The 24,545-nt window shown below is 36.6% G+C and overlaps 1 protein-coding gene across 2 annotated transcripts in view; it reads left to right on the top strand.

The window, feature by feature from the left end:
* HIBCH (3-hydroxyisobutyryl-CoA hydrolase) overlaps positions 1 to 24,545 on the top strand; it is a 98,931-nt gene that overhangs the window by 42,144 nt on the left and 32,242 nt on the right. For both annotated transcript variants that reach the window (XM_023622213.2, XM_023622215.2), the window contains one exon: positions 24,177 to 24,255. In XM_023622213.2, coding sequence (XP_023477981.1) covers positions 24,177 to 24,255 — 79 coding nt within the window. The remainder of the gene's footprint in view (positions 1 to 24,176; positions 24,256 to 24,545) is intronic.

The following is a 24,545-nucleotide window of genomic DNA, read 5'->3' as shown; positions in this document are numbered from 1 at the left end:
GAGGCCAAAGGGTGGAATTTAAAAAATTCCACCTGTTCGTTGTTTCAGAGATTTAATCACTGAAAATACAAGAAGTCCCCTCTTTTTCTAGTAGAACCACATTAGGTGAAGCCTCTTGGGCACTGGGAATTGCTTGGATCTTGCATATCATTTTGAGAAGGGATTCCACTAGCAGCTATGGTTAGGAAACAGGATTAAGGGTAATCTATACCTCTCTGCTTGTTGGCAGGTACTAAGCATGAGTTGACTGTGCTTTGTCAAGAAAGTATTAACATGGGGAAAATAAGAACTCCTTGAAAAAAAAAAAAAACACTGCAGAACAAGGGGAAGGAAAATAATCTGAAGCATTGAAGGAAGAGCTGCCCTGTGAATGTGAAAAGAACCAGGAAAAAAATGAAAACAAAAAGTATGGGGCATACATAGTAACATGTAAAAAGATGGCCCCAGTAAAATAGGAGAGATAGCCCATAAGGAGACAAGCTCAGTTGAAAGGGCAACAGGTTGAAAAGGGGAATAGATAACATAAGGAAGGGTGACTGGACACTAAAATGCAGTAGCAGAACTGACATTCCACTTTGAAGACAATAGATTAGAAGAATTTGAATTTAATATTACAGATAATAAAGTTGTATCTGTGGAGGAAAAACCTGAGAAGCTCTCACCAAAAAAAGACTAGGATAAAAATGAGAATGAACGTTTTGAGGTAATGAATGTGAAAGAAAGATACTGGGAACTCAACAAAGGAATGATAAATATTCCATGGAAGGTAAATCAAGCATTTGGAATGGAAATGATGATCAGATATAATTAAAGACGACTTTCTTTTATTTAATTAAAAACAAAAACTCTCAAACCCATGGTATGTATAATTAAAGGAAACACAGCATTCCAGATAAAAATCAATGAAAAGAGATCAGCATTCCTAGACAAAAGTTCACAGAAGTTTTTTTGAATTACAGGCTTTAAGAGAAAACAAACAACTGCTCAAGTGTTCCAAGGTGGGGATGAAGAGGTGGTTAGTGACTACAGGTTACGTACAAAGGAACGTCAAGTCATTCTGGTTTCAGACTTTGTTATTAGTATAATAACAAAATAAAAAATTGCCAGAAGTCAATGGATTGAGGAAGTTGTGAAATACTTAAGAGCCAAGAGTTTTCTACCCAACCAAGTTGTCATTTAGTATAAATGTAAAGAAAAATATTCTCAGAAATGAAAGGACTTGGAAAATATATTGCTGACATACCGTTGTTGGAACTGTTTCAGTAAATGTTTGATCTAGTTGACCAAGAGATCGCCCAAATTTAATAACATAAGAGTGGTTTTGATATGAAAGGATCAAGGAACTGCCCTTTCGTGCTGTCAGTGGGCAGAACTTTCCTCTTTTCATAGGAGCCTGAGAAGAACTATTATTGCCCTAGCATACCACATCTGGATGAATTGGCCATGCATTTTGCCCTCCAGGACATGTATAGGTTGGTACAGTGTCTGTACACATTCTTATGTATGTTACAGCCAAGAATACTCCATTTATTTCTAAAGAGAAGACTGCAGTAAAACAAAGATAATGTTGTCTTGAATAGAGGGAGTAAGGATGATGCTGCTTCTTTCTGCTGGTCTGTTTTCTGTATTTACTTTAAAGAGTATGAATGACTTTAAAAATGAAAATGAAAATATACTTTATAGGGGCCGGCCCTGTAGCCGAGTGGTTTTAAGTTCGTGTGCTCTGCTTCGGCGGCCCAGGGTTTCACTGGTTCGGATCCCGGGCGTGGACATGGCACTGCTCATTAGGCCATGCTGAGGCAGTGTCCCACATTGCCACAACTAACCTATATACAATTAAAATATATACAACTATGCACTGAGGGGATTTGGGGAGAGGAAGCAGAAAAAAAAAAAAGATTGGCAACAGTTGTTAGCTCAGATGCCAATCTTTAAAAAAAAAAAAAAAAGAAAATATGCTTTATATTTGCCTTTCTTAACCAGAATACCACCAAGATTTGTCTTAGTGCCCTAAGGCGATGGTTTTCAAGGTGTTATCCCTGTACCAGCAGTCTCAGCAGCACTTGGTAATTTGTTAGAAATACACATTCTTGGGCCCTACCCCTAGAGTCAAATTCTAGGGGTGGGGCCCAGCGGCATGTGTTTTAATAGGCCCTCCAAGTGATTCTGAGTTACGTTAAGTGTGAGAACCAGTGTTCTCAGGCATCCGTTGAATGTAATGGTTAACTTCTCTCCTATTTCTGTCCTGCGCTTCTAGAATGGTACCAGTTATGTACTGTTTTTGGGAAAATCGAAAAAATAGTCAAGTCATTTGCAGCGCTCTGTGGTTCAGATGAGGAACCCCTCAATAAGAAAGCTTCTTTTGTATTACATATTGTCAACCCTCCCACCCCCAAAATCTGTGTATCTTTTCTCCCATCAGGTCTGCCTACCTACATGTCCCATATATACTCTATATCTAATTCATCCTTAAAGACTGAAATTCTACACTATTTTTTGACAGTCTTAAATACTACTATGATTAGATGTGATTTCTTCCTCCATTGACTCAATAAATTCAATCTGTACTCCAAATTTGGCTTTTATACTTTAATTGCTAGTTAATATGAAATATGCTTAAGTGTATTAGATGGTGTAGAAGAGGAAGAAATATTCCTCTATCCTTCCAGGTTCTTCTGACTAAGAATTAAATTGACATGAGACAGAATAACAGGAGAAAATCAAACAAAACTAAGTAAATTGCCAAAGCTACCACCTTAAATACCATCTTAAGCTAAAGACATAGGAGGATATTGGGGGTTGTGGTTTGGGATTTCAAAGGGGAGAAAGGCAATTCATGTGGAGATGGAACAGCAAATGTTTGGTAAATAAATGATTGCCATGCCTTGCATAGTCAGAGAGACATGGAGAGGACTTTGATCAAATGGGCCTTACTAGGTTCCTCCTTGTCTACCACACCTGGTTCACATTATGCTATATTTAGCTATGGTGACAGCTCCTTCCTAGAAGAGGCCTTCTATCTTAAGTTCTTTTAGGTAGTTAGGGATAAGGTTGAAGTTTCTTCCTGAGTCTTTTGTTCTTAAAAATAATCAAGCCATACATTTATCCCAGAGAAATGGAAACTTAAGTTCACACACAAAAACCTGTATACAAATGTTTATAGCAGTTTTATTTATAATAACCAAAAACTGGAATCAGCCCAGATGACCTTGAACAGGTGAATGGTTAAACAAACTGTGATACATACATACCAGGGAATGCCACTCAGCAATAAAAAGGAAGGAACTATTGATACAAGCAACAGTTTGGATGAATTATGCTGAACTAGCATAATCGCCAAAGGTTACATATTGTATGGTTCCATTTATATAACGTTTTGAAAATGACGTAATTTTAGGAGTGGAGGACAGAGATGGGGGAGTGGAGGGAAAGTGGGAGTAGTTATTAAAGACAACCTGAGAAATAAAAAAAAATCAAGCCATAGAGACACATTTTGGGCTAGTAAATTTTGCTCCCCTATATTGAATGGTCTGTAACCGCAAGGATTATCATCATGCCTTTTTTTTAACTTTCGCATAACAACTAGGAATGCTCAGTACATATTTAATAAATTGTTTATTAAAAGACTTTTCTGAATAGTGATATGAACATCTTGTGTAGAGTTTGAAAGAGAAAAATGTATAGACTGGATGTGAACCAGCCCTTTTTTTTGTAGTGAGATTTTGTATGTATCTTGGTTTGGGAGGCTAACTTTTCATGTCTCCTTTACAAACTTTGCTGAATCTAAGATTCTTAGTGAACTCTAGCTTTTGAAAATGTAATCCTGCATGTCAGTGGCTCTCAATCCTGGCTACATTTTAGAATCACTTAGGAGTCTCTTAGAAATTCCAGTGCCCAGGCTTTACTCACCTCCCAGAACCGTTAAATCAGATATTGGAGTGGGACCCAGGCATTTTTAAAGCTCTCTGGTGATCCAAGTATGAAGCTAAGGTGATGAACTGTTGATTTACTAGTGATTCTTAGCTAATGTGTGGTTCAGTGTTACCTGTGGACTTTATTCAGAATTCCCTTAAGACATTGATTCTCACAGGTTAGCTCATATCTAGAATCACCTGGGGGGTTTGTTAAGGCACAGACTCTTCCTCCCACTCCCATTTCCAGTTTAGTCAGTTTGAAGTATGGCCTAAGAATGAGCATTTCTAACTAGTAGGGGTACCTCACTTTAGGAACCACTACCTTAAGGTGTTGAGAACACAGAGTGTGTTATCCAAAAAGCCTTTATTTTCAGGATTTTTAGTAGAGTTTTAGTATTATACATAATTTTTAGTATAGATAAATTTTTAATCCTAATATGGAAGTATGAGAATAAGATAGGGCAAATATGGCTTTAGAAAAGGTGTACAAATAGTAATTATCTCTCTATCTTGATTCTGATCAATGAATTGTTTCTTATAATGTAGGAAAGAATTTTAGGAAAATGTGAACAATCCAAAAGATGGTGCTATAGAGCATGTTTTTTTGTTTTTTTTTTTTTGCTATAGAAAACATTTTTTCCAGCAAGGAAAATGACAGTTTTACTGTCTCTTTTATCCACCATAAAGAGGAGCACAGCACTTTGTAGAGGGGATTGCTAAGTTCTATTTATTATGTTTCAGATTTCAGAAATTTGAACTTCTACTCAGTATTTTGGTATACGGTAAAATAAAAATGAGTGTTTCTGAATGGTTCTCCACTTGGTTGACCAAAATTAGGTAAGATTATGTCATTCCAGCATTTCTGAAAACACTGGATAAAAAATTTTTTTTGTGAATAGCAGTTTCAAAGAATAGTTCATTATGTTTCCTAAGAAAACAAATTTTTAATTTCCTTTACCCTTTATTTTAAACATCTGGTCATATTTTCTCCAGTTAATATACAACAGAAAGGCAAATTTGCTTAAAAAATTAAAATTAATTTTAAGTAGGTATAGAAGAGAGAAAAATCCTTAAATTTTTATTCTGTGCATGTAGTATCACCCCCATTTCCCTGAATTGGATTCAAAGTTTCTTTCTTTTCTCCCTTCCACCTTCCTTTTCTCCCTCCCTCCCTTCTTTCCTTTTCTCTCCTCCTAATGCATTTTACAACAGAAACAAAGTTAGCTCCCCCAAACCAACTCAACATATGGGTGCAATATGGTATTGTTTTTGAGTTTCCCAGTGTCCTCAAGATGCTGCTAGCAAAAGGCTTTTGTAATCAATATAATGGAAAATTAAAAGTTTTAAGGCATATTTAGAAGGGGTATGTTCTAATGAATAGAGAACTGGGAATTGGAATGGAAACAATAAGCATGTATTATACCCACATGACTTTATTGGGACACAAACCAGCCACTTGGAAAATTGACTAGTGCTCAGTTAAATGGAGGCTACTGAATCAGATTAAGTGTTGCCACTGATTGTTGTCATTGAGACATGTTCTGTCCTTTTCTTAGAAAAGAATGAACAGTCCTAAAAGAGTGAATTATGTTAATGTATTGCAAAGGTCTGTAAGACATAACAAGGTATGTCTTTGTTCAGTTTTAAAAGGTATTCTGTTTTTGCTGTGGTTAGTGACAGTTGAACAGATTACATTTTAAGAAACCGTTTTTTATTATAATAAAATGCTTGGCTTTTCTTAAACAACATTTAGTTACTTAATGGAACCTGAGAGCTTATGAAAGAAGAGATGAAATAATTTTATTAACTAAGTTAAAGAAGATTTTTAAAGAAACTTTTGAGTTTAGCTTACTTTGGTACACTTCTTCCCCCCATGTCATTTAAATCTCTTGAATTAAAAAAAATAGTTGTTATAATACTCTTTAATGTGTTTACATTGTGTAATGAAAACACTGAAACCTGTATTTCATTTTTAAATGAGAAAGCCAGCCAAGAAGATTTCAAAAGATCAAATATTAAGTCATTAACAAAGCCTGGAAAAAATTCTAAATTTTACATTTTAACATTTCACTTGCCCATACTTGAGACTTCTGTTGTAAAGAGTACAATTCACCAACCAAACAATGTTCTTTTTTCATGTAGTAAAGGTAGGAAGGACTATGTGTAATACATTGATCATGTATTTGCTCCTGCACGCAATTTGTCAGTGATGTTCACTTCAATTTCAAGGACTAATTGAGTAGCTTAGCTATATAAAAAAAGAATGATTTTAGAATGGCCAACCTTTGTCCAGTGAATGGGAACATTCTTATGATACAGCTAAGAATCATAATCATTCTTATGATTAGACATAATGTCTAATGATAGATTCTTTTTTTCCCCAGCTTTATTGAAGTATAAGTGACAAGCACAATTATACTATATTTAAAGTGTACAGTGCGATGATTTGATATGCAATACATTGTGGAAGGATTCCCTCCTCAGACCTTATTCATCTCATCTCGTAACTGAAAATTTGTATCCTTTTACCAGCCTCTCTATTTTCCCCACCCCGTAACCCCTGGTAACCACCATTCTACTCTCTGTTTCTATGAGTTAGACTTTTTTTTTAGGTTTCAAATGTAACTGATCCCATGCAGTATGTGTCTTTCTCTCTCTGGCTTATTTCCCTTAGCATAATGCCCTCTGGGTTCATTGATGTTATTGCAAACAGCAAGATTTTCTTTTTTTTTTTTTTTTTAAGGCCAAATAATACTCCATTATATATATACACATTACATTTTCTTGATCCCTTGATCTATGGAGAGACACTTAGGTTGTTACCATACCTTGATTATTGTGAATAATGCTGCAGGGAACATAGGAATACAGGTAACTCTTCAAGATAATGATTTCAGTTCCTTTGGATATATACCCAGAAGTGGGATTGCCGGATCATATGGTAGTTCTATTTTTAATTTCTTGAGGAGCCTTCATATTTTTTTCCATAGTGGCTGCACCAGTTTGCATTCCTACCAGCTGTGTACAGGGGTTCCCTTTTCTTCACATTTTCACCAGCATCTGTTATCTCTTGTCTTGATAATAGACATCCTAACAGGTGTGAGGTGATCTCTCATTGTCATATTGATTTGTATTTTCCCTGATAATTACTGATTTTGAACACCTTTTCATGTATGTCTGGCCATTTTGTATGTCTTCTTTGGAAAAATGTTCCAGTCCCTTGTTTACTTTTTAATGAGATTATTTTTTTGTTATTGAGTCATATGAGTTCTTCATGTATTTTGGATATTAACCCCTTATAGGCTGAATGGTTTGCATATATTTTCTCCCATTTGATAGGTTGCCTTTTCATTTGATGGTTTCTTTTGCTATGCAGAAGCTTTTAGTTTGATGTAATCTACTTGTTTATTTTTGCTTTTGTTGACTTTGCTCTTGCTGTCACATCCAAAAAATCATTGCCAAGATCAATAGTAAGGACTTTTGTAGTTTCAGGTCTTACATTAAAGTCTTTAATCCATCTTGAGTTGATTTCTGTGTATGATGTGAGATAAGGGTCCAGTTTCATTTTTTTCCATGTGGATATCCAGTTTTCCTAACACCATTTATTAAAGAGACAATCCTTTCCTTGTTGTATATTCTTGGCCCCTTTGTCGAAAACGTGCATCTTTATGTTCTGTTGATCTGTATGTCTGTTTTTATGCCTGTAGTGCTTTGATTAATACAGCTTTGTAATACAGTTTGAAATCAGGAAGTATGACATCTCCCGCTTTGTTCTTTTTCAATATTGCTTTGGCTATTCGGAGTCTTCTGTGATTCCATACAAATTTTAAGATTGTTTATCTATTTCTGTGAAAAATGACGTTGGAATTTTGAAGGGATTGCAATGAGTCTATAGATTGCCTTGGGTAGTATGGACATTTTAACAATATTAATTCTTCCAATCTGTGAGCATGGACTATCTTTTCATTTATTTGTGTCTTCTTGGATTTCTTTCATCAGTGTCTTACAGTTTTCAGTGTATAGAACTTTCACCTTCTTGGTTAAATTTATTCCTAGGTGTATTATTCTTTTGATTCAATTGTAAGTGGGATTTGTTTTCTTAATTTATCTCTGAAAGTTTGTTAGTGGATAGAAATGCAACTGATTTTTGTGTATTGATTTTATATCCTGCAATATTAGTTCTAACAGGTTTTTGATGGAGTCTTTAGGGTTTTCTCTATATAGTATCATGTCATGTTCAAACAGAGACAGTTTTACTTCTTTCTTTGCAATTTGGATGCCTTTTATTTCTTTTTCTTGCCTAATTACTCTGGCTAGGACTTCCAGTATTATGTTGAATAAATGTGGCAAGAGTGGGCATCCTTATCTTGTCCCTGATCTTAGAGGAAAAGCTTTGAGCTTTTCACTGCTGAATATAATGTTAGCTGTGGGCTTGTGATAACATGGCCTTTATTATGTTAAGGTACATTCTGTCTATACCTAATTTGTTGAGGGTTTTCATTATGAAAGAAGGTTGAATTTTGTCAAATGCTTTTTCTGCATGTATTGAGATTACTCTATGATTTTTATACTTCATTTTGTTAATGTGGTATGTCTCATTGATTTGTGTATCTTGAACCATCCTGTATGTTGGGAATAAATCCTACTTGATCGTGGTGTATGATACTTTTAATGTATGGTTGAGTTTGGTTTGCTAATATTTTGTTGAGGATATTCACATCTGTGTTTATTAGGAGTGTGGGCCTGTAATTTTCTTCTCTTGTAGTGTTCTTGTCTAATGATAGATATTCTTATTGCTAAGCCTGTTGTGTAGATCAAAGTGATCTGATTTCAGATACATGAATATAAGTTACATATGAATTGAGCTCTGTGATTCCTACTTGTCCTTTGGGAGTTTAGGGTGGAAGCAGCCAGTCTCGAGTGTGATGAAACTAGACTTGAAGTGGATGTGCAAAGGTAAAGGATGACCAGTCAGAGGCTAAAGAAGGGTACTGCACTTGCTCTGGGAAGTGAAAATAAAAGGACTATGTTGACAGGTAAACTTGTCTTAGAAAGAAATAAAATATACTAAGAGAAGAAGAATAATTAGACAAAGAAGGATATGAAAAAAGCGCCTCCTTCAAGACTGAAATACTAGTAACACAGCAGGGGCTGTGAAAAGAAGAATGGAGTGGAAATTTCCCTTGGATTTCTAAGTGTGTAGAGTATGTGCTTATATGCATTCATTTTTATCTGTATTCACTGTTGAACTTTCTCCGAGTGTGGATGGATATCTTCTTTTTCTTGATTGAGAAGGGTAGGGTCCCCTCTCCCCCCATGGGATTCTATCTAGGTTTCCTTCTGCCTTATTAGGGGAAAATTAGGATTGCTTTTAGTTGTATAATCTCTCAGTAAATTTTTAGGGTCATTTAGGTTCTCAGTGAGCCTTTTTCCTTCTTCTTTTTTTTTTTTTAAAGATTGGCACCTGTTGCCAATCTTCTTTTTTCTTTTTCTTCCTTTCTTTTTTTTCTTTCTGCTTTTTCTCCCCAAATCCCCCCAGTACATAGTTGTATATTTTAGTTGTGGGTCCTCCTAGTTGTGACACGTGGGACGCCGCCTCAATGTGGCCTGATGAGTGGTGCCATGTCCGCGCCCAGGATCCGAACCAGCGAAACCCTGGGCCACCGTAGCGGAGCGCGTGAACTTAAGCACTCGGCCACGGGGCCGGCCCCTCAGTGAGCCTTTTTCATAGGTGAGCATTGGGTTATATTTTTGAAGATGCAATGGATTATCCTCTAACAGATGTTCCTGTGCTGTTTAACTTCATCTTACTCCTTGTCTGTCTTATTAAAGGGGGCTGTTTATTCTCCAGCTTCCTCTACTCTCTTTCCCCTGACTTTTAGCCCAGGGATATCTATGTACAGTTGGAAGTGCTTCTGTTTCCTTACTAGGGACTTGGCTTCACTAGTGCGCCCACCCCCCCCCCCCCCCCCCCTTTAAGATAGTGAGTTCTGGGAAATAGAATTTTGACTTTTCAGGCATATGGATATTCATGGTAACTTTCACAGACTTGCAGGTCCTCAGATCTTCAGGGAGTTCTTTTCCTTTTTCCTAGGCCGTTTCCTGTGGTCATATTGGCCAGGATTTTGGTTCATTTTGTTTTTAACTGTGAAAGCACCCTAGGTTTTCAGTCAAGTGGCGGCACCTCTCCCCTGTGCCATTCTTACCCTGCCTCCATTCCATCCCCATCTTATGGGGTTGGGTGATTTGTAGTCTAGAGGGCTCTGTTCCTTATTGAGGCAGATTATTTCACAGAGAAGAAAGGGGGAAAGGAGCCCCCCCACCCATATAATGATCTCATTCTCCTGTGGATATATGGACTCATGACATTTAAGACTAATTAGAGGTTCATTAATGATTTTAGCCGTTATTTGAGATTGTTCTCAGCTGTTTTACCCAACCAGCAAAACTTATTGGATGTCTGCTATGTGCTACATACTGGTTAGGCTCTGGGGATAAAGTAGTGAGCAAAAGCACAGAAGTTTTCTTTCTTTATAGAGCTTACTTTCTAGAGAGGCAGATACAAGAGTGGTCTGGAAATACATGAAAGAGTACCAGCCTCAGCTGTGTGTCTATGTGTGAGTAGTTTAGTGTTGGGGGTGGTGTAGGGAAGGCATCCTGGATGAAGTTATATTTAAGCTGAGACTTAAAGAAAGAGGAATTAGCCAGGAAAGAACGCGTTGGGAATAGTGGAGGAATGCAGTATGGTTGGTGCAAGTGTGTAAGTGATGTAGAAGGACAGTGTGGGAATCAGAAGATAATAGTATATGTGAAAATGAGATGAGGAGAGACTGCATGTTTGGGGAGGGTTCACTGTGCCTAGATTTTGGAGCATGAAGGAGATAGTGGTTAAATTCTGAGGCCAGAGAGGTAAGCAAGAAGCCAGATCAGTAGTTAATCCTGAGATAAATAAAGCCATTTAAGTATTTTTAGCGGAGTTGATGATTTGAACAGATTTGCATTTTAGAAAGATAACTCTCTTGTGGGAAGGGTAGATTGGAGGAGGTTAGGATTGGAGGTAAAGAGATTATTTGGGAAGCTATTGCAGGATCCAGGTGAGAGATTATGGTGATCTTGAGCTAAAGTAGAGATAATGAAGGGGCAGAAAATGAGATAGACTTAAGGGAGATGTTTAGGAGGAGACTTGGTGGGATTTGTTGATGGATTGAATTTGAGAGATGAAGGGCAGAAAGAGGCAAGGATGACCTCCACGTTTCTAGACTGGGCAGTGGAATGAATGGTGGACTGTTTACTAAGATTTGAGAGGAAGAGTGGCTGGGGGGTGGGTAGGGGAGGGTGAAGAGAGAGCTTAATTTGGGGCTTGTTAAGTGAAATGCCTGTGGGCTATTCATGTGGGAGTGTTTTGTCTGAATAACAGTATTTTGTCAGTTATGCAAGTCTGAAACTCAGGGTGCTGCCTGGGCAAGAGGTATTACTTCAGGGCACATGTAGGCACAGTATGGTCTACAGTGTGTGCTTCTATAACATGATTAGCTCATAAGACATTGGTAAATGTGGAAATGATGTTAGGGTAATGCAAAGGTTGTATTGGTTTATATGCAGTTTTTTTCTTGGCAAGGGGAGATGGGATAGTGGCAACAGATATATAATCGTCAACTAAACAAAAAAAGTGGATAGCTCAGTTGCTGTGCTGTGAATAGAAATTCTCTTGTATTTTAAGAACGTTAACAAACAAATGCTATTCCTTAGGTGACCTCCACCATAAGGTGAACCCCAACTCTTGGCACTTGCATGTTTAACGGCAGCCCTACTGACTCATAGCTGCACTTCTACCTGCTTTGTCTCAGCACCTGCTCTGATTAAAGTATTGCCATTCTTTCTACTTTATTTTTGTACATTTTAAATATATGCTGTGATATTCTTTGTTCATACTGAGCTGCCCAGCTTAGTGGTCTAAATCAGGTCCCTGGGACCATTTATAGTTTTAATTAGCACTCAGTTACAAAGTTGCATGAGTTTTGAGCAGACTACAAAACTCTGTTTTTCCTTTAAGCTCTGTGCAGTTTTGCAGAACCTGAGAATTTTTCAGGAACTCATTATGTTATAGCAGAGCTGCCCTGTGTTGAAAATTTGTCAGTAGAAGAGATGATGCAAGGAACTGTTGTAACTGAGCAAGAGCTTGTTCTGCTCACTGCAACCTGAAACCAGTCGATGGTAAGATGTCAGTGGTCGAGAATGGGATTTTTTTCACTTAGCTAGCAAAATAAGAAGGTGGTGGACTCATGTCCCAAAGACATGTTAAACAAGCACAAAATTTAAGCAGTTACAGTGGGCTATGATGGAGGGGCTCAGGAATGTTGACCATCTGGCATTGACAACTGGAGATGCCATACCAGGTCTTTCAGTTGTCATCGATGATGAATGCCAGCATAGATGTTCATCTCTGAGGAGATTCTCATATTCCTAAGAAACTCAAAAGAACAAAGTTATCATCTGTCACTATAGGGAGGTGCATGTGTCAGCCAGGATTATAAAATCTACAGAGTATGCATATTCATCACCTAGACTATGTGTAAGTTAAAACATAGACGGTGTGAGTGAGTTAGTGAGAGGTCATTCGAAGTTACAATATGGCTTCCCTCGCGTCAACTTTGCCCTAGGCTGGTATCAGTGTGACAGAAATAGAGTTACAGTCAAGATAAGTCCAGAATGGAATCCTAAACCCCAATGTTTATGGCCAGGGGCAGAACAAGGACGCTATAAAAGACACTGAAAAGAAGGGTCCCAGAAGATAGGAGGCAAACCAGAAGAGTAGATTTGTAATGGGCACTTTCAGGTTGGCTTCTATGACCCAGAAATCTTTGACAATTTCTTTCCTTTGTGGTAAAGAATGTATTCTAGATTCATCTTGTACATTTCATTTCCCACAGCTGAAGTCAGCTGTTTCTCCAAGGTACCCCTGGTTACTTTCAGTAGGAAATGATGGTGAGCAGTCACAGTCTGGGCACTACTTAAGATAATAATTGTTTTTAGTCCTTTTCAGTGAAGAAAACTAAGAGTATGTATTTTATTTTTAAGAGAAAATACATCCTGAGTTCAATATTTCCTTTCCAAATTTAGATTTTTACTTCTTTAATATTTGTATCTTTTTTCTCTTAGGTATGTTGAAAATCTCATTTTTTTAATAACATTAAGATTGTTACAAATTTGCTTTGTCCTAATGTGTGTAATAGTTTTAGAATAGTAATACTAATATTATTACCAAGAATAAAAAGTCACTTGTAATAACCATTTTCTTTGCCCTATATCAAATTGTTTTTAGTGACAGCTTTTTCATATTTTTCCAGAGTATTCAACCTAGTTCTCATAGAAGCAATTCTTTATTTTTATACTTTTATCAGTTTACAGTTAATAATATTTAAAGTACATACTTACCATAAGTACAACTGGCATAAACAGATTGGAAATAAATATGACTGACATTTGGTAAACTCCAGAGTCAGCAGAGCGGAGAGGTATGAAGTGTGTGAAAAAGTAAGCAGAGCTTTCAGAATGCTAGTTAATATGGATATTAGTTAATATGTTTTGCAGAGTTAATGGGAATCCTTGGTAAATCAGAAGTCAATTAGGAGTACTCCTGCTATAATAATTGTTCTTGAGTATATGCTATAAGACAATGGTTTCTTAGAACTTCTCTTTTTAAACTTCTATTAAACATATAGATATTTAAATATAATATGTGTTATGTTATATGCTATAGTCTGGTGACACATGTATAAATATAACTCATGAATAAATATGCATATATTGGGAGAATGTGCTCATTTAGGTAAAAACCTGGAGTATGAATCTAGGAGAATTTAGGAGGTATGTATTTTTAAGTTATTTCAAATTTATGTTTTAATGTTTGATGCAATAGAATTCATATCTCTACTCCCTGACTTTTTTTTTTAATTGAGATATAATTGACATATAACATTGTATTAGTTTTAGGTGTTACAACATAATGATTTGATATATGTATATATTGCAAAATGATGACCGCAGTAAGTTAACATCCATCACCATAGATAGTTAAGGAATTTTTTTTCTTTTGATGATAACTTTTAAGATTTACTCTTGTAACAATTTTCAAATATCTCCCTGGCTTTTTTAATTTAAGGTAAAACTACCTCCAGGAATGGTAGACTGTTATTACAAAAATAAATATTTCTACTTCAATTGTTTGTTTCTGTTGAATATAATTTCCGTCCAAAAGTAACGTGAATTACAGCATCCAAAGCAGGATAAACAAATGTGTTTGCTGCTGATCTCTGTATATTAGTCTATTAAAATACATTAATATTATATAATCAATATATTAGTAGCCATTAATATACAGTATTAGCCTATTATTGTTAATGTGAGAAGCATAATAAAAAGTCTGTTTTTACTGTGGAACCTGCTGATCAGACTGCTGATCTAACGCATGTGCTCCCAGAGATACATTATAAAACTTATTTTATAGTTAGAATATTAACTCTTATGCCATAGTGAAATAATATATAGTGAAGAATCTATTTGATTTTCTAACAAAAATATATACCTATTTCAAAGCACCATTTGTAATCCTGAATGACGGTGAGAGAAGACTCGTACTCCCTGATACTGTGGTGCAGTGTTCATTCTGGGCAAGAGTTTGCTCATTCTCTCTGATTAGAATTTAAATACATGACTCTTTGTGTAAGCATTAGTCACATCACCCCATTGTATGCCTTTTTGAGTTTGTTGTTTTCTTAACTGTGGTTGTTGGCTCTGTTTACTTTGCAACATTTATTTTTTATTTATTTTTAATTTTTAAAAACTTTTAATTGTGAAACAGTATCAAACTTACAGAAAAGATGCAAGAATAGTGCAAAGAACTCTTATACATCCTTAATCTGTATTCCCTGTTATCGTTTTCCACATTTGTTTTATCATTCTTCTCCCCCATATCTATCTGTGAATAATTTTTTTCTGAACCATTTGAGAGAAAGTTGGAAGACATGATAACCTTTTATTGCTAAACTCTTCAGTATGTGTTGCCTAAGAATAAGGACATCAAAATCAGGATATTTAACACTGATACAGTACTCTTATCTGGAACATTTTATTTTCAAGCACCAAATTAAATTGTTCCACGTGTCCTTGTTTGGGTGTTGGGGGATTAATCTCACCATTAATATAAATCATGAGGTGGTTGACTATATCTTAAATTACCTTTGAATAGTCTTATAATTATCAGTTTTAAAAAATTAATGTTGCTTTTTGTCTAGAGTAGTAATATTACCTGGAAATATAAAAGTGAATGCTTATTTCTAGTTGCTGATTAACATATTTGCAGTTTGAAGGATTTAATCATGCTTTTTTTTTTTCAAGATTTTATTTTTTTACTTTTTCTCCCGAAAGCCCCCCAGTACATAGTTGTATATTCTTCGTTGTGGGTCCTTCTAGTTGTGGTATGTGGGATGCTGCCTCAGCGTGGTTTGACGAGCAGTGCCATGTCCGCGCCCGGGATCCGAACCAACGAAACACTGGGCCGCCTGCAGCGGAGCGCGCGAACTTAACCACTCGGCCACGGGGCCAGCCCATAATCATGCTTTTTAAGTGATTATAATTAGGTCTCTTTAAAAGCCTTAAATAAAGCTATGCCAGCTTTTCTTCCCATTTGAACAGTCTGAAAATTCATCTAGCTATGTTGCTTAATTAAAAAGGAGAAGTCTTAGATTGCCTAAGTTTGGCCTTAAAAGACGCCAAAATTTAAATAAGTATGTTGTCATTCTTGTGACAGAGTATGAATTCATGTTCATATATTCTATTTTTGTTCAGTTATTTATGCTTATCCATCTTAGCAGTCTTTATAGTAGATTATAAATATGAATCAAATTCATTTTACTTTATCTACACAGTATCAGCACAGTGCTGCAATGACGATTGTTTAATAATAATCCAAGTAAAAATAAGAGTGTCACAGGCCAGCCGTGTGGCTGAGTAGTTAAGCTCACGCCCTCTGTGTTGGCGGCCCAGGGTTTTGCCGGTTCGGATCCTGGGCGCAGACATGGTGCTGCTCATCAGGCCATGCTGAGGTGGCGTCCCACATGCCACAACTAGAAGGACCTACAACTAGGATACACAACTATGGGGCTTTGGGGAGAAGAAGGAAAAAAAAAAAAAGATTGGCAACAGTTGTTAGCTCAGGTGCCAATCTTTAAAAAAAAAAAAAAAAAAATGTCAGAGGGCTTGAGACACCGTAAAATATAAGGCACAGAAGGGTTAAATGTAAAAGAATAGAAGAAGATACCAACACTAACTAAAAGAAAGCTGATGCAGCTATTTTAATATCAAATGAAGGTACATTTTATGGCGAAAACTTTTACTTGATATAGAAGGACCTTTTATAGAGTTATAAAATGGTTGGATATAACCAATATAAATTTATTTTTTTGTTGTTTTTTCTCCTTAAAGCCTCAGTACATAGTTGTATATCCTAGTTGTAAGTCCTTCTTTTTTTTTTTTTTTTAAGATTTTATTTTTCCTTTTTTTCCCCAAAGCCCCGCCCGGTACATAGTTGTATATTTTTAGTTGTGGGTCCTTCTAGTTGTGGCATGTGGGACATCGCCTCAGCATGGCCTGATACCATGTCTGCGCCCAGGATCTGAACCGGTGAAACCCTGGGCCGCCGAAGTGGAGCGTGCGAACTTAATCACTCGGGCACCTTCTGTTTTTTCTATGTGGGACTTGCCTCAGGATGGCTTGATGAGTGGTGCTACATCCTTGCCGAGAATCCGAACCAGCCTACCCCAGCTGCCAAAGCGGAGCAATCGAACTTAACCCCTGTGCCACTGGGCCAGCCCCTAACCAATCTAAATTTATATGTCCTATGAATCTGTTTTTGTTGTGTATTGTTTCTCTTTGATTTTAGTCATGTGGTCTTTTCTTATATGTTGGATAATTTCTAATTGAATGCTAGTTATTTCTAATTGAGTTATTTCTACTTGAGTATTATTTGAGCCCTAGGATGACATTATCTTCCTCCAAGGAAGATGTACTTTTGTTTCTAGTAGGTGTCTAGACTAAGGGCACCTTAAACTGCAATTTTAGATCATCTCAATCTAGTCAGGAATAGGAGAATTTGAAGCTTAGCTTCACTCCAAGTGGGAGCTGGTCTGAATCCAGGCCACTCTAATTCCTAGGGTGTAGCATATAGGGGCCCAATTTGATAAGCCCTAAATTCCAGTTTTCGTTTATTCAGTTTTTCACCCTCTTAAAATCACTGAGATCAGATTCGGAAAATAATTTTATTGACTGTAGTCAACTCTAGAAAGATATTTTATAAATACTTAATCTGAAACTCTCAGTTTGTAACTGAATATGAAGCTGAACTGAATTATTTGATGAGTTCCATAGCATAAAGTATGACACTAGTACTGAAACTGAGAAACCATGGGAATGAACTTCTTCCTATATGAAATAACTCTACTGGTGTGATATTTTCTAACATTTAAAAATGTTTTATCTTGCAAAAAAGTGGGAACTCTAAAAAGGGAGATAGACAGAACCACAATCCTAGGAGATTTGAGCATATTTCTTTCAATAACAGGTGAAACAGAGACATACTCAGGATATGTACATATAACAAGTGTGTGCACATGATTTAAACGTCCAATAAACAATCCAGTTAACATGTATTCAGTAACTGCAGATTTCATGTTCATTTTATGTGTGCATGGAACATTTTCCAAAATTGTCCATAGAATTAGTCTCAATGTATTTCAAAGGATTAACCTTACAGACTGTGTTCTCTGTCCCCAGTGGAATTAAGTTAGCAATCAATAATAGAAAACTAGAAAATCCTGAATGTTTGGAACATATGCTTATGCCACACCTTGAGGGTAGAGAAGGATTACTTAAATAGTACCCTGAATGTACCACAGACAAAAATAATAAAGTAGACTGCATTAAAATTAAGAATTTCTGTCCATTCCAAGATATCATTAAGAGAGAGAAAAAGTAAATGACAGGCTGAAAAAAGGTATTTGGAATACATATATCTGACAAAGGAATCTTATCCAGAATGTATAAAGAATTTCTGCCAATCAATAAGAAAATCCAATGGAAAATTGAGCAGTGGAGTAGAGTAGACATTTCCAAAGAGGATATCCAGATAGCCAGTAAACATGACAAAGCACTCAACTCTTTTAATCATCAAGGAAATGCAAATTGAAACCACAAGGAGATACTAACTCATACTCATTAGAATGGCTAAAATGTGAAAGACAGTTTCAAGTATTGGTGAGGATATGGAATAACAAATTCATATGTTGCTGGTGGAGTAGAAATTTGTACTACTGCTTTGGAAAACTGTTGGATATTATCTTTTAAAATTGACTGAATCAGTACTCTTTGACCCAGCAATTTTACTCCCTGATATATACCCAACCAAAATGTATACACTTATGCACCAAAAGATATGCATAAGAGTGGCCATTGACTCATTATTTGCAAAGCCCAAAACTAGAAAAATCTAATTAACTATTTACAGTAGAATGGATTAATAAATTGTTTATTCATACAAAGGAATGCTATACAATGAAAAAAATTACTATTACAACAGCATGAATGAATCTCACAAACATAATGTTGACTGAAAGAAGTCAGATAAAAAATATGTACTCTATGATTCCATTTATATCTAGATCATAACTAGAAGAAATTAATCTTAATTTGTTAAAAGTCAGGATAGTAGTTACCTGAAGGATGGAGGGAGTTGTGACTGATAGGGTGTATAAAGGTATTTCTGATAATTTTTATCTGGGTTTTGGTTACATGGCATGTTCATTTGGGGATAACTGACTGGATCTGTATACTTACTCTTTGTTAGTTTGTGTACTTTTGAATGTCTATTATATGTCAATTAAGAAAGAATAAAAATAGAAAAAAAGCCAGTGCAGCTGACTGTAGTGAAAGTGGGGAAGGCAGGCAATGGTAGACCATACTATTGGTGATAGAGAGTGATCAGATCGGGCAGGGTCTTATCAGCCATGATGAAACGTTTCTGTAATATTTTAATGTGATGAGAAGTCATTGGAGAAATTTGGGCAGGAGAATGACATGAACTGATTTACATTTAATAGGCTTACTTGGCTGCTGTGTAGAGAATGGATTGTGGCAAGAACAAAAGCAAGAGGAACTAGTCCAGGCAAGAGATGATAGTGGCTTCAGCTAGTAATGGTGGAGATGGTGAAAAGTGACCCAATCCAGGATATCTTTTGAAGTTAGAGCTGTTAAGACAGGTTCATAGGTTAGATTTGAGGTCTGAAAGAAAGAGGTTGCTGCTGAGATTGTTGTCCTAAGCCCCTGGATGAATGATGGTGCTATTTACTGAGATGGAAAAGACTGAGGGAGCAGCATGGTTAAGGAGAAATCAAGAGATTTACTTCTGATGTTTGAAGGTTGAGATACATATTAGACATCCCAGTGGAGATGTTAAATAGACAACTAGGTATAAAGTCTAGAGAAATCAGAAATGGGGAAATCATTCAAGTCAGTAGTGTTATAGATAGTGCTTAAAATCCTGGGGCTCTTGGAAGAGATCACTTAGAGAATGAATGTAGAAAGAATAGTAGAGATGAAGTGGAGTAGAGGGATAACATCTCATCATTGGGGCAGGTCAACATTGTGATGACGGGGAAAGAGAAAGAGCTGCTAGAGAGAGAGAAGGAAAACCAGGAGAGTATGGCGTCTCAAAGCCAAGTGAAGTTGCCTGAAGTAGGGAGTGAGCAGCTCTGTCCAGTGCTGGTGAGATATCCAATTAGATGAAAAATGAGATTGACTACTGTGCTTGGTAGGATGCAGAAAGAGTATTTGAGGAGAGTTAGGAATTGGAATAAAGTATCACATTTGGGGAGTAAATCTGTACAACCATTAGTTCCCCCAATGTACAATGTACAAAAACTTGAAGACTTTGAAGCCTTTTTAGTCTAGCAAAGGAGTACCAGCTAAGATTAATGGTTAAATAGAATATAACAGTAAATTTTGGAAGTTTCGAGGGGACTTCTTGCAAGCAACCTATAATGGATTCTTTTATGTAAGTTACGAAAAGTAGATATGAATCTGCCATGAGGGTGCTACACCCCTTTCAACATGGATCAGCCTTTATCTCCAAGTCAGGTGGCTTGATAAAAGTCTTTTTAAATTGACTCTTAATATATTTGTGTCAATGGTCTCATATTCTGAAAGCTTTGCTTTAATAGCTTCTTAATAAAATCTTGAAGTCTTTGATTTCATTCATTTTATCAGCCATGGCTGAAACAAAATATAATACAAAATAAAAGTGTAACACAAAAATAAATGGAAAATAACTGAATCAATGACTACAGGATCTATAGTTTCTGCATGAAAGAATATGAGGCTTATAAATTTCTTTTTTTTTTTTTAAAGATTTATTTTTTTTCCTTTTTCTCTTCAAAGCCCCTCGGTACATAGTTGTATATTCCTCATTGTGGGTCCTTCTAGTTGTGGTGTGTGGGACGCTGCCTCAGCGTGGCTTGATGAGTAGTGCCATGTCCGCACCCAGGATTCGAACTGACGAAACACCGGGCCGCTTGCAGCGGAGCGCATGAGCTTAACCACTCGGCCACGGGGCCAGCCCCATAAATTTCTTTTTTTTTTTTTCTTTTTTTTTTTTTTAAAGATTTTTTTATTTTTTCCTTTTTCTCCCCAAAGCCCCCCAGTACATAGTTGTATATTTCTCGTTGTGGGTTCTTCTAGTTGTGGTATGTGGGACGCTGCCTCAGCGTGGCCCAATGAGCAGTGCCATGTCCGCGCCCAGGATTCGAACCAACGAAACACTGGGCCGCCTGCAGCGGAGCGCGCGAACCTAACCACTCGGCCACAGGGCCAGCCCCCCCATAAATTTCTTTTTAAGGTAGAGTTCAGAAGGTAGAGAGGGTCCTCTAGAGAAGTTGGGCTGTTTGGTGGCTCTTTTGCAAAGAAATGAGAGTCCCAGAAGGTAAAATGGGAATGGCTAGTCAGGCAGAGCAATGTTAGGAAGAAAAAGCACAGAGCATTATTGGGATGAATATATACTAGAGGCCAAATGACTAAAGTGGCTCGTATTGTGTGCTGCTGAAGCATGACAGGGTATACGTCTGGGTCTAATCGAAAATGTGGTGAAGAGACTTCCTTTAAATTGAAAAGAACAGAGACTGACTCCTACAGATCCAGAAAAGAGAATGGAGTAGTTATTAAACAAGTGCAGGGATCAAATAGAAATCCAAAGACAAAACCACAGCATTGCTGTCTTCCTGGAAACTCGCCTGAAAGTGTGCACTTAAGGCAAATTTAATTACTGTGTTTCTTGTTCTGTCTCTCTATCTCTGCTGCTGCGTTTTGTATGTTTCCTCTGTTCTCTATGTTGTATAGGCTGCATGCAGCCTTCTCAGCTTTTTTGGTTGTTACCTCATATAATTTCAGCTTTCTCTTGGCTGTCACGTCTTCTTCAGTTCAAACTTCAAGTGACCTTTAAGCTTCTTTGGCTGTCATCGGACTCACAGTTGCCCACTGTGTTTTAGTTTAAATACCTAAGAGTAAGAATCTTGTCTACTGCACTTTTCTTCCCCCTTTTCTCCCTAGGCCTTAGAGTTCTAGTTAGCCTCAATTGGCTGCCCGTGGGTCTGCTGCCCATCCCTGGTTCAGCCACTGCTGGGGGATGGGCAAAGTCTCTGGACAGAGCAGATTCCTATAGAGAAAGGGCAGTGATGGGACAGGCAGTGGCTTTCTCTACTCTGTCTTCCTCACTTTAAAATTATATGATTAATTGAAATTGTAAAGGCTTGGGATCTTGGAGGACTGCCACAAAGGTCCTGTGGCTAGTAGAATGAGCATGGGAAGAGTGGTGGGAGATGAAGTTGGAGAGGTAGCTTGGGCAATATTAGGTAGAGCCTTGCAGGCTGTGGAATAAGTTTGATGTGTGTGTTTGTGTCAGATAAATATCTGCATTTGTGCAACTACTCATTACAGATACATATGGGAAAAAAATCTGAAAGTATATATCTTTATTACATACCAAATTAATAGCTGTGTATCTCTGGGGAGAGATGAGACTCGGATTGGGTGTTGTGGTCAGACTTTACCTTTTATATGTAAATATTTAATCAAGAAGAATATAGTCAAGTGCTGATTGTGGAATTCATAGTTAATTAAAAGAGGTAGGAGGCAATAACCAGAGGAGTAAGGTTGAGGCAGCTAGCCTTAGTCGTCTATTGGTTAGGATTCAGCACTCTCACCATCATGGCCCGGGTTTGTTTTCTAGTCAAGGAACCATACCACTTGTCTGTTGGTTGTCATACTGTGGTGGCTGCGTGTTGTGATGCTGAAAGCTATGCCACTGGCATTTCAGATACCAGCAGGGTCACCCATGGTGTGCAGGTTTCAGCAGAGCTTCCAGACTAAGACTAGGAGGAATGATCCGTCCACTCCTGAAAAAATGAGCCACGAAAACCTTGTGAATAGCAACAGAGTACATGGCACGTATAGTGCAGAAGGTGAAAGGATGGTACAAAAAGACCTGGCAGGGTCTGGTTCAGTTAGGCAGGGTTGCTAGGAGTCAGAATCGACTTGATGGTACTAACAAAAACAAATAGTTGAGTCAGGATCAGTCAATGAGGCTTGGATATCTTACCTGCTTTGCAGCCCCGGATGGAGGCAGCTCTTCTGAGCCCTAGGACTCAAAAGAACATAGTTGGGGAACTGAGAATCCAGTCCAACTCTCTCTTAGCAAGACATTCCTGAACACTAATAACTTTGAGCTACAATGTGATAAACTAAAAGTGGAGAGTAGAATGTGAGGCATAGGCTCTTAAAATAATAACAAGAAATTATTAATAAAATTACTAATGTTTTATTTTTATTAAAATTTGTAAGATTTCATATCATCTTGAAGTATATACAATCTAATTTGGGTTAATATTATCAGTTGACTGTGTCCTAAAAGAATACCTATACCATGATGGTATTTCTTGTACAGAGTATTAAATATTGTAGATTTAACTTAGAAATGCTGATACCAAAGGATGTAGGTAGTGACTGAAGAATTTTATTCACTTCCATGTTTATTTACATAGTCTTTTAAAATTTAAGCTTAGCCTATAGAACATAAAATTTATAAGAAATTACATGTGTTTTTGAGTATTTTGCTAAAAGCTTTCCAAGTTTCAGGAACTTTTAAATGGCTGAACTGAGTGTGAAAACACTTAACGATTTGAGGAAATAATAGTGAAAAATTAGAAGAATCAAATAGAAATGAAGCCCTTTCTATTTAGCTAACACTTATAGGACTCTTAAGTGCCTGACATTATTCCAAATACTTTGTTTTAACTCTGTGGTGTCAAAGATAGAATATACTTGTTAAAAAGGATTAAGAATGAGAACTAAAACAATCTAGTAGAAGTTCTGAGTAATGCGAAAGAATATAACGTAGGAAATGTATGTTACAATGTGAGCCCTGACATAAACTTGGATACTTTGTCATCACGTGGATACCTGTTATTTCATTTTATTCAAATATGTCTGTTTATTCAAATATGTTTACTCAAAGATGACTGTTAAGTGTGCCCTTTTTAATGACATTCAACAAGTCAGAGAGGCTTTCAGCCAAATCTTTTTATTTTTAGAAAATAGAAATTTTTATTTCTAGTACTTGTTATTTCTAAAACTTGTTTAGTAACCAGTTTTTTAAGAGTTATGTAGTTGGCCCCATTAAATGTTTATCTGAGAAAAATGATCTTGCTAATTTTATTTGATGAAATGTGTGAATAAATAAAATGCATTAAAATTCTATTTAAAGCTACCGAAATTCACTAGAATAACTTTTTTGTGCCTTTTTGGTGATTGATTCCACTAACAACAACACTCAGTGGTTCTGGGAACAGTCAGTATTCTGTAATTCTGCAGCTAGTTTGAAATGAGAGGGAATTGGGGAAGAGGTCATGAAGCATAACACAGAACTGAATGAAAACATCTTAGCTAAAACAAATCTATTCCAGATTTCAGGGATACCCATATGTTTTTTGGCCAGTAACTTCTGAAATTGTGCGGTTTAGCATTTCCCTCCAGTCTTATCTCCTGAAAGAAATTCTTGTGGAATATAAAGATAATTTACTTAGTTTATAATGTTTCTGAGTGTGTAATTTTGCTTTTACTTCTTACAGTAATTTTAAACATGTTTATGCCTTATTTCTCTAGGGAGTTGGTGTCTCAGTTCATGGGCAGTTCCGAGTGGCTACTGAAAAGTCTCTTTTTGCAATGCCAGAAACAGCAATAGGTAAAAACTCAAAATTTTTCCTAATTACTTTTAGAATCATCTTCTTTTGATACATTTCAGATTACATTGTTGTTGGAGGAATTGACAGAATCTTATGTGAGATACGGCAATGAAAGAACATTTAAAGAGAAATTAGAATAGGAAGATATCTAAAGTTTATATTAGCTCAGTAATTGTATCTTAAACTCAAAAGCAAGAATATTTAACTGGAGACACTAGTTAATTTTAGATAAAGGATTATTAGAGGAAATATTCTTGCATTCAGATCTATGATCCATTTTGAATTAATT

This window comes from Equus caballus, chromosome 18 (assembly GCF_041296265.1).
Source record: "Equus caballus isolate H_3958 breed thoroughbred chromosome 18, TB-T2T, whole genome shotgun sequence".
In the NCBI taxonomy this organism is placed as follows: domain Eukaryota; kingdom Metazoa; phylum Chordata; class Mammalia; order Perissodactyla; family Equidae; genus Equus; species Equus caballus.
The sequence above is the reverse complement of the archived record's forward strand: the minus strand, read 5'-3'. Positions and strand labels throughout refer to the sequence as shown.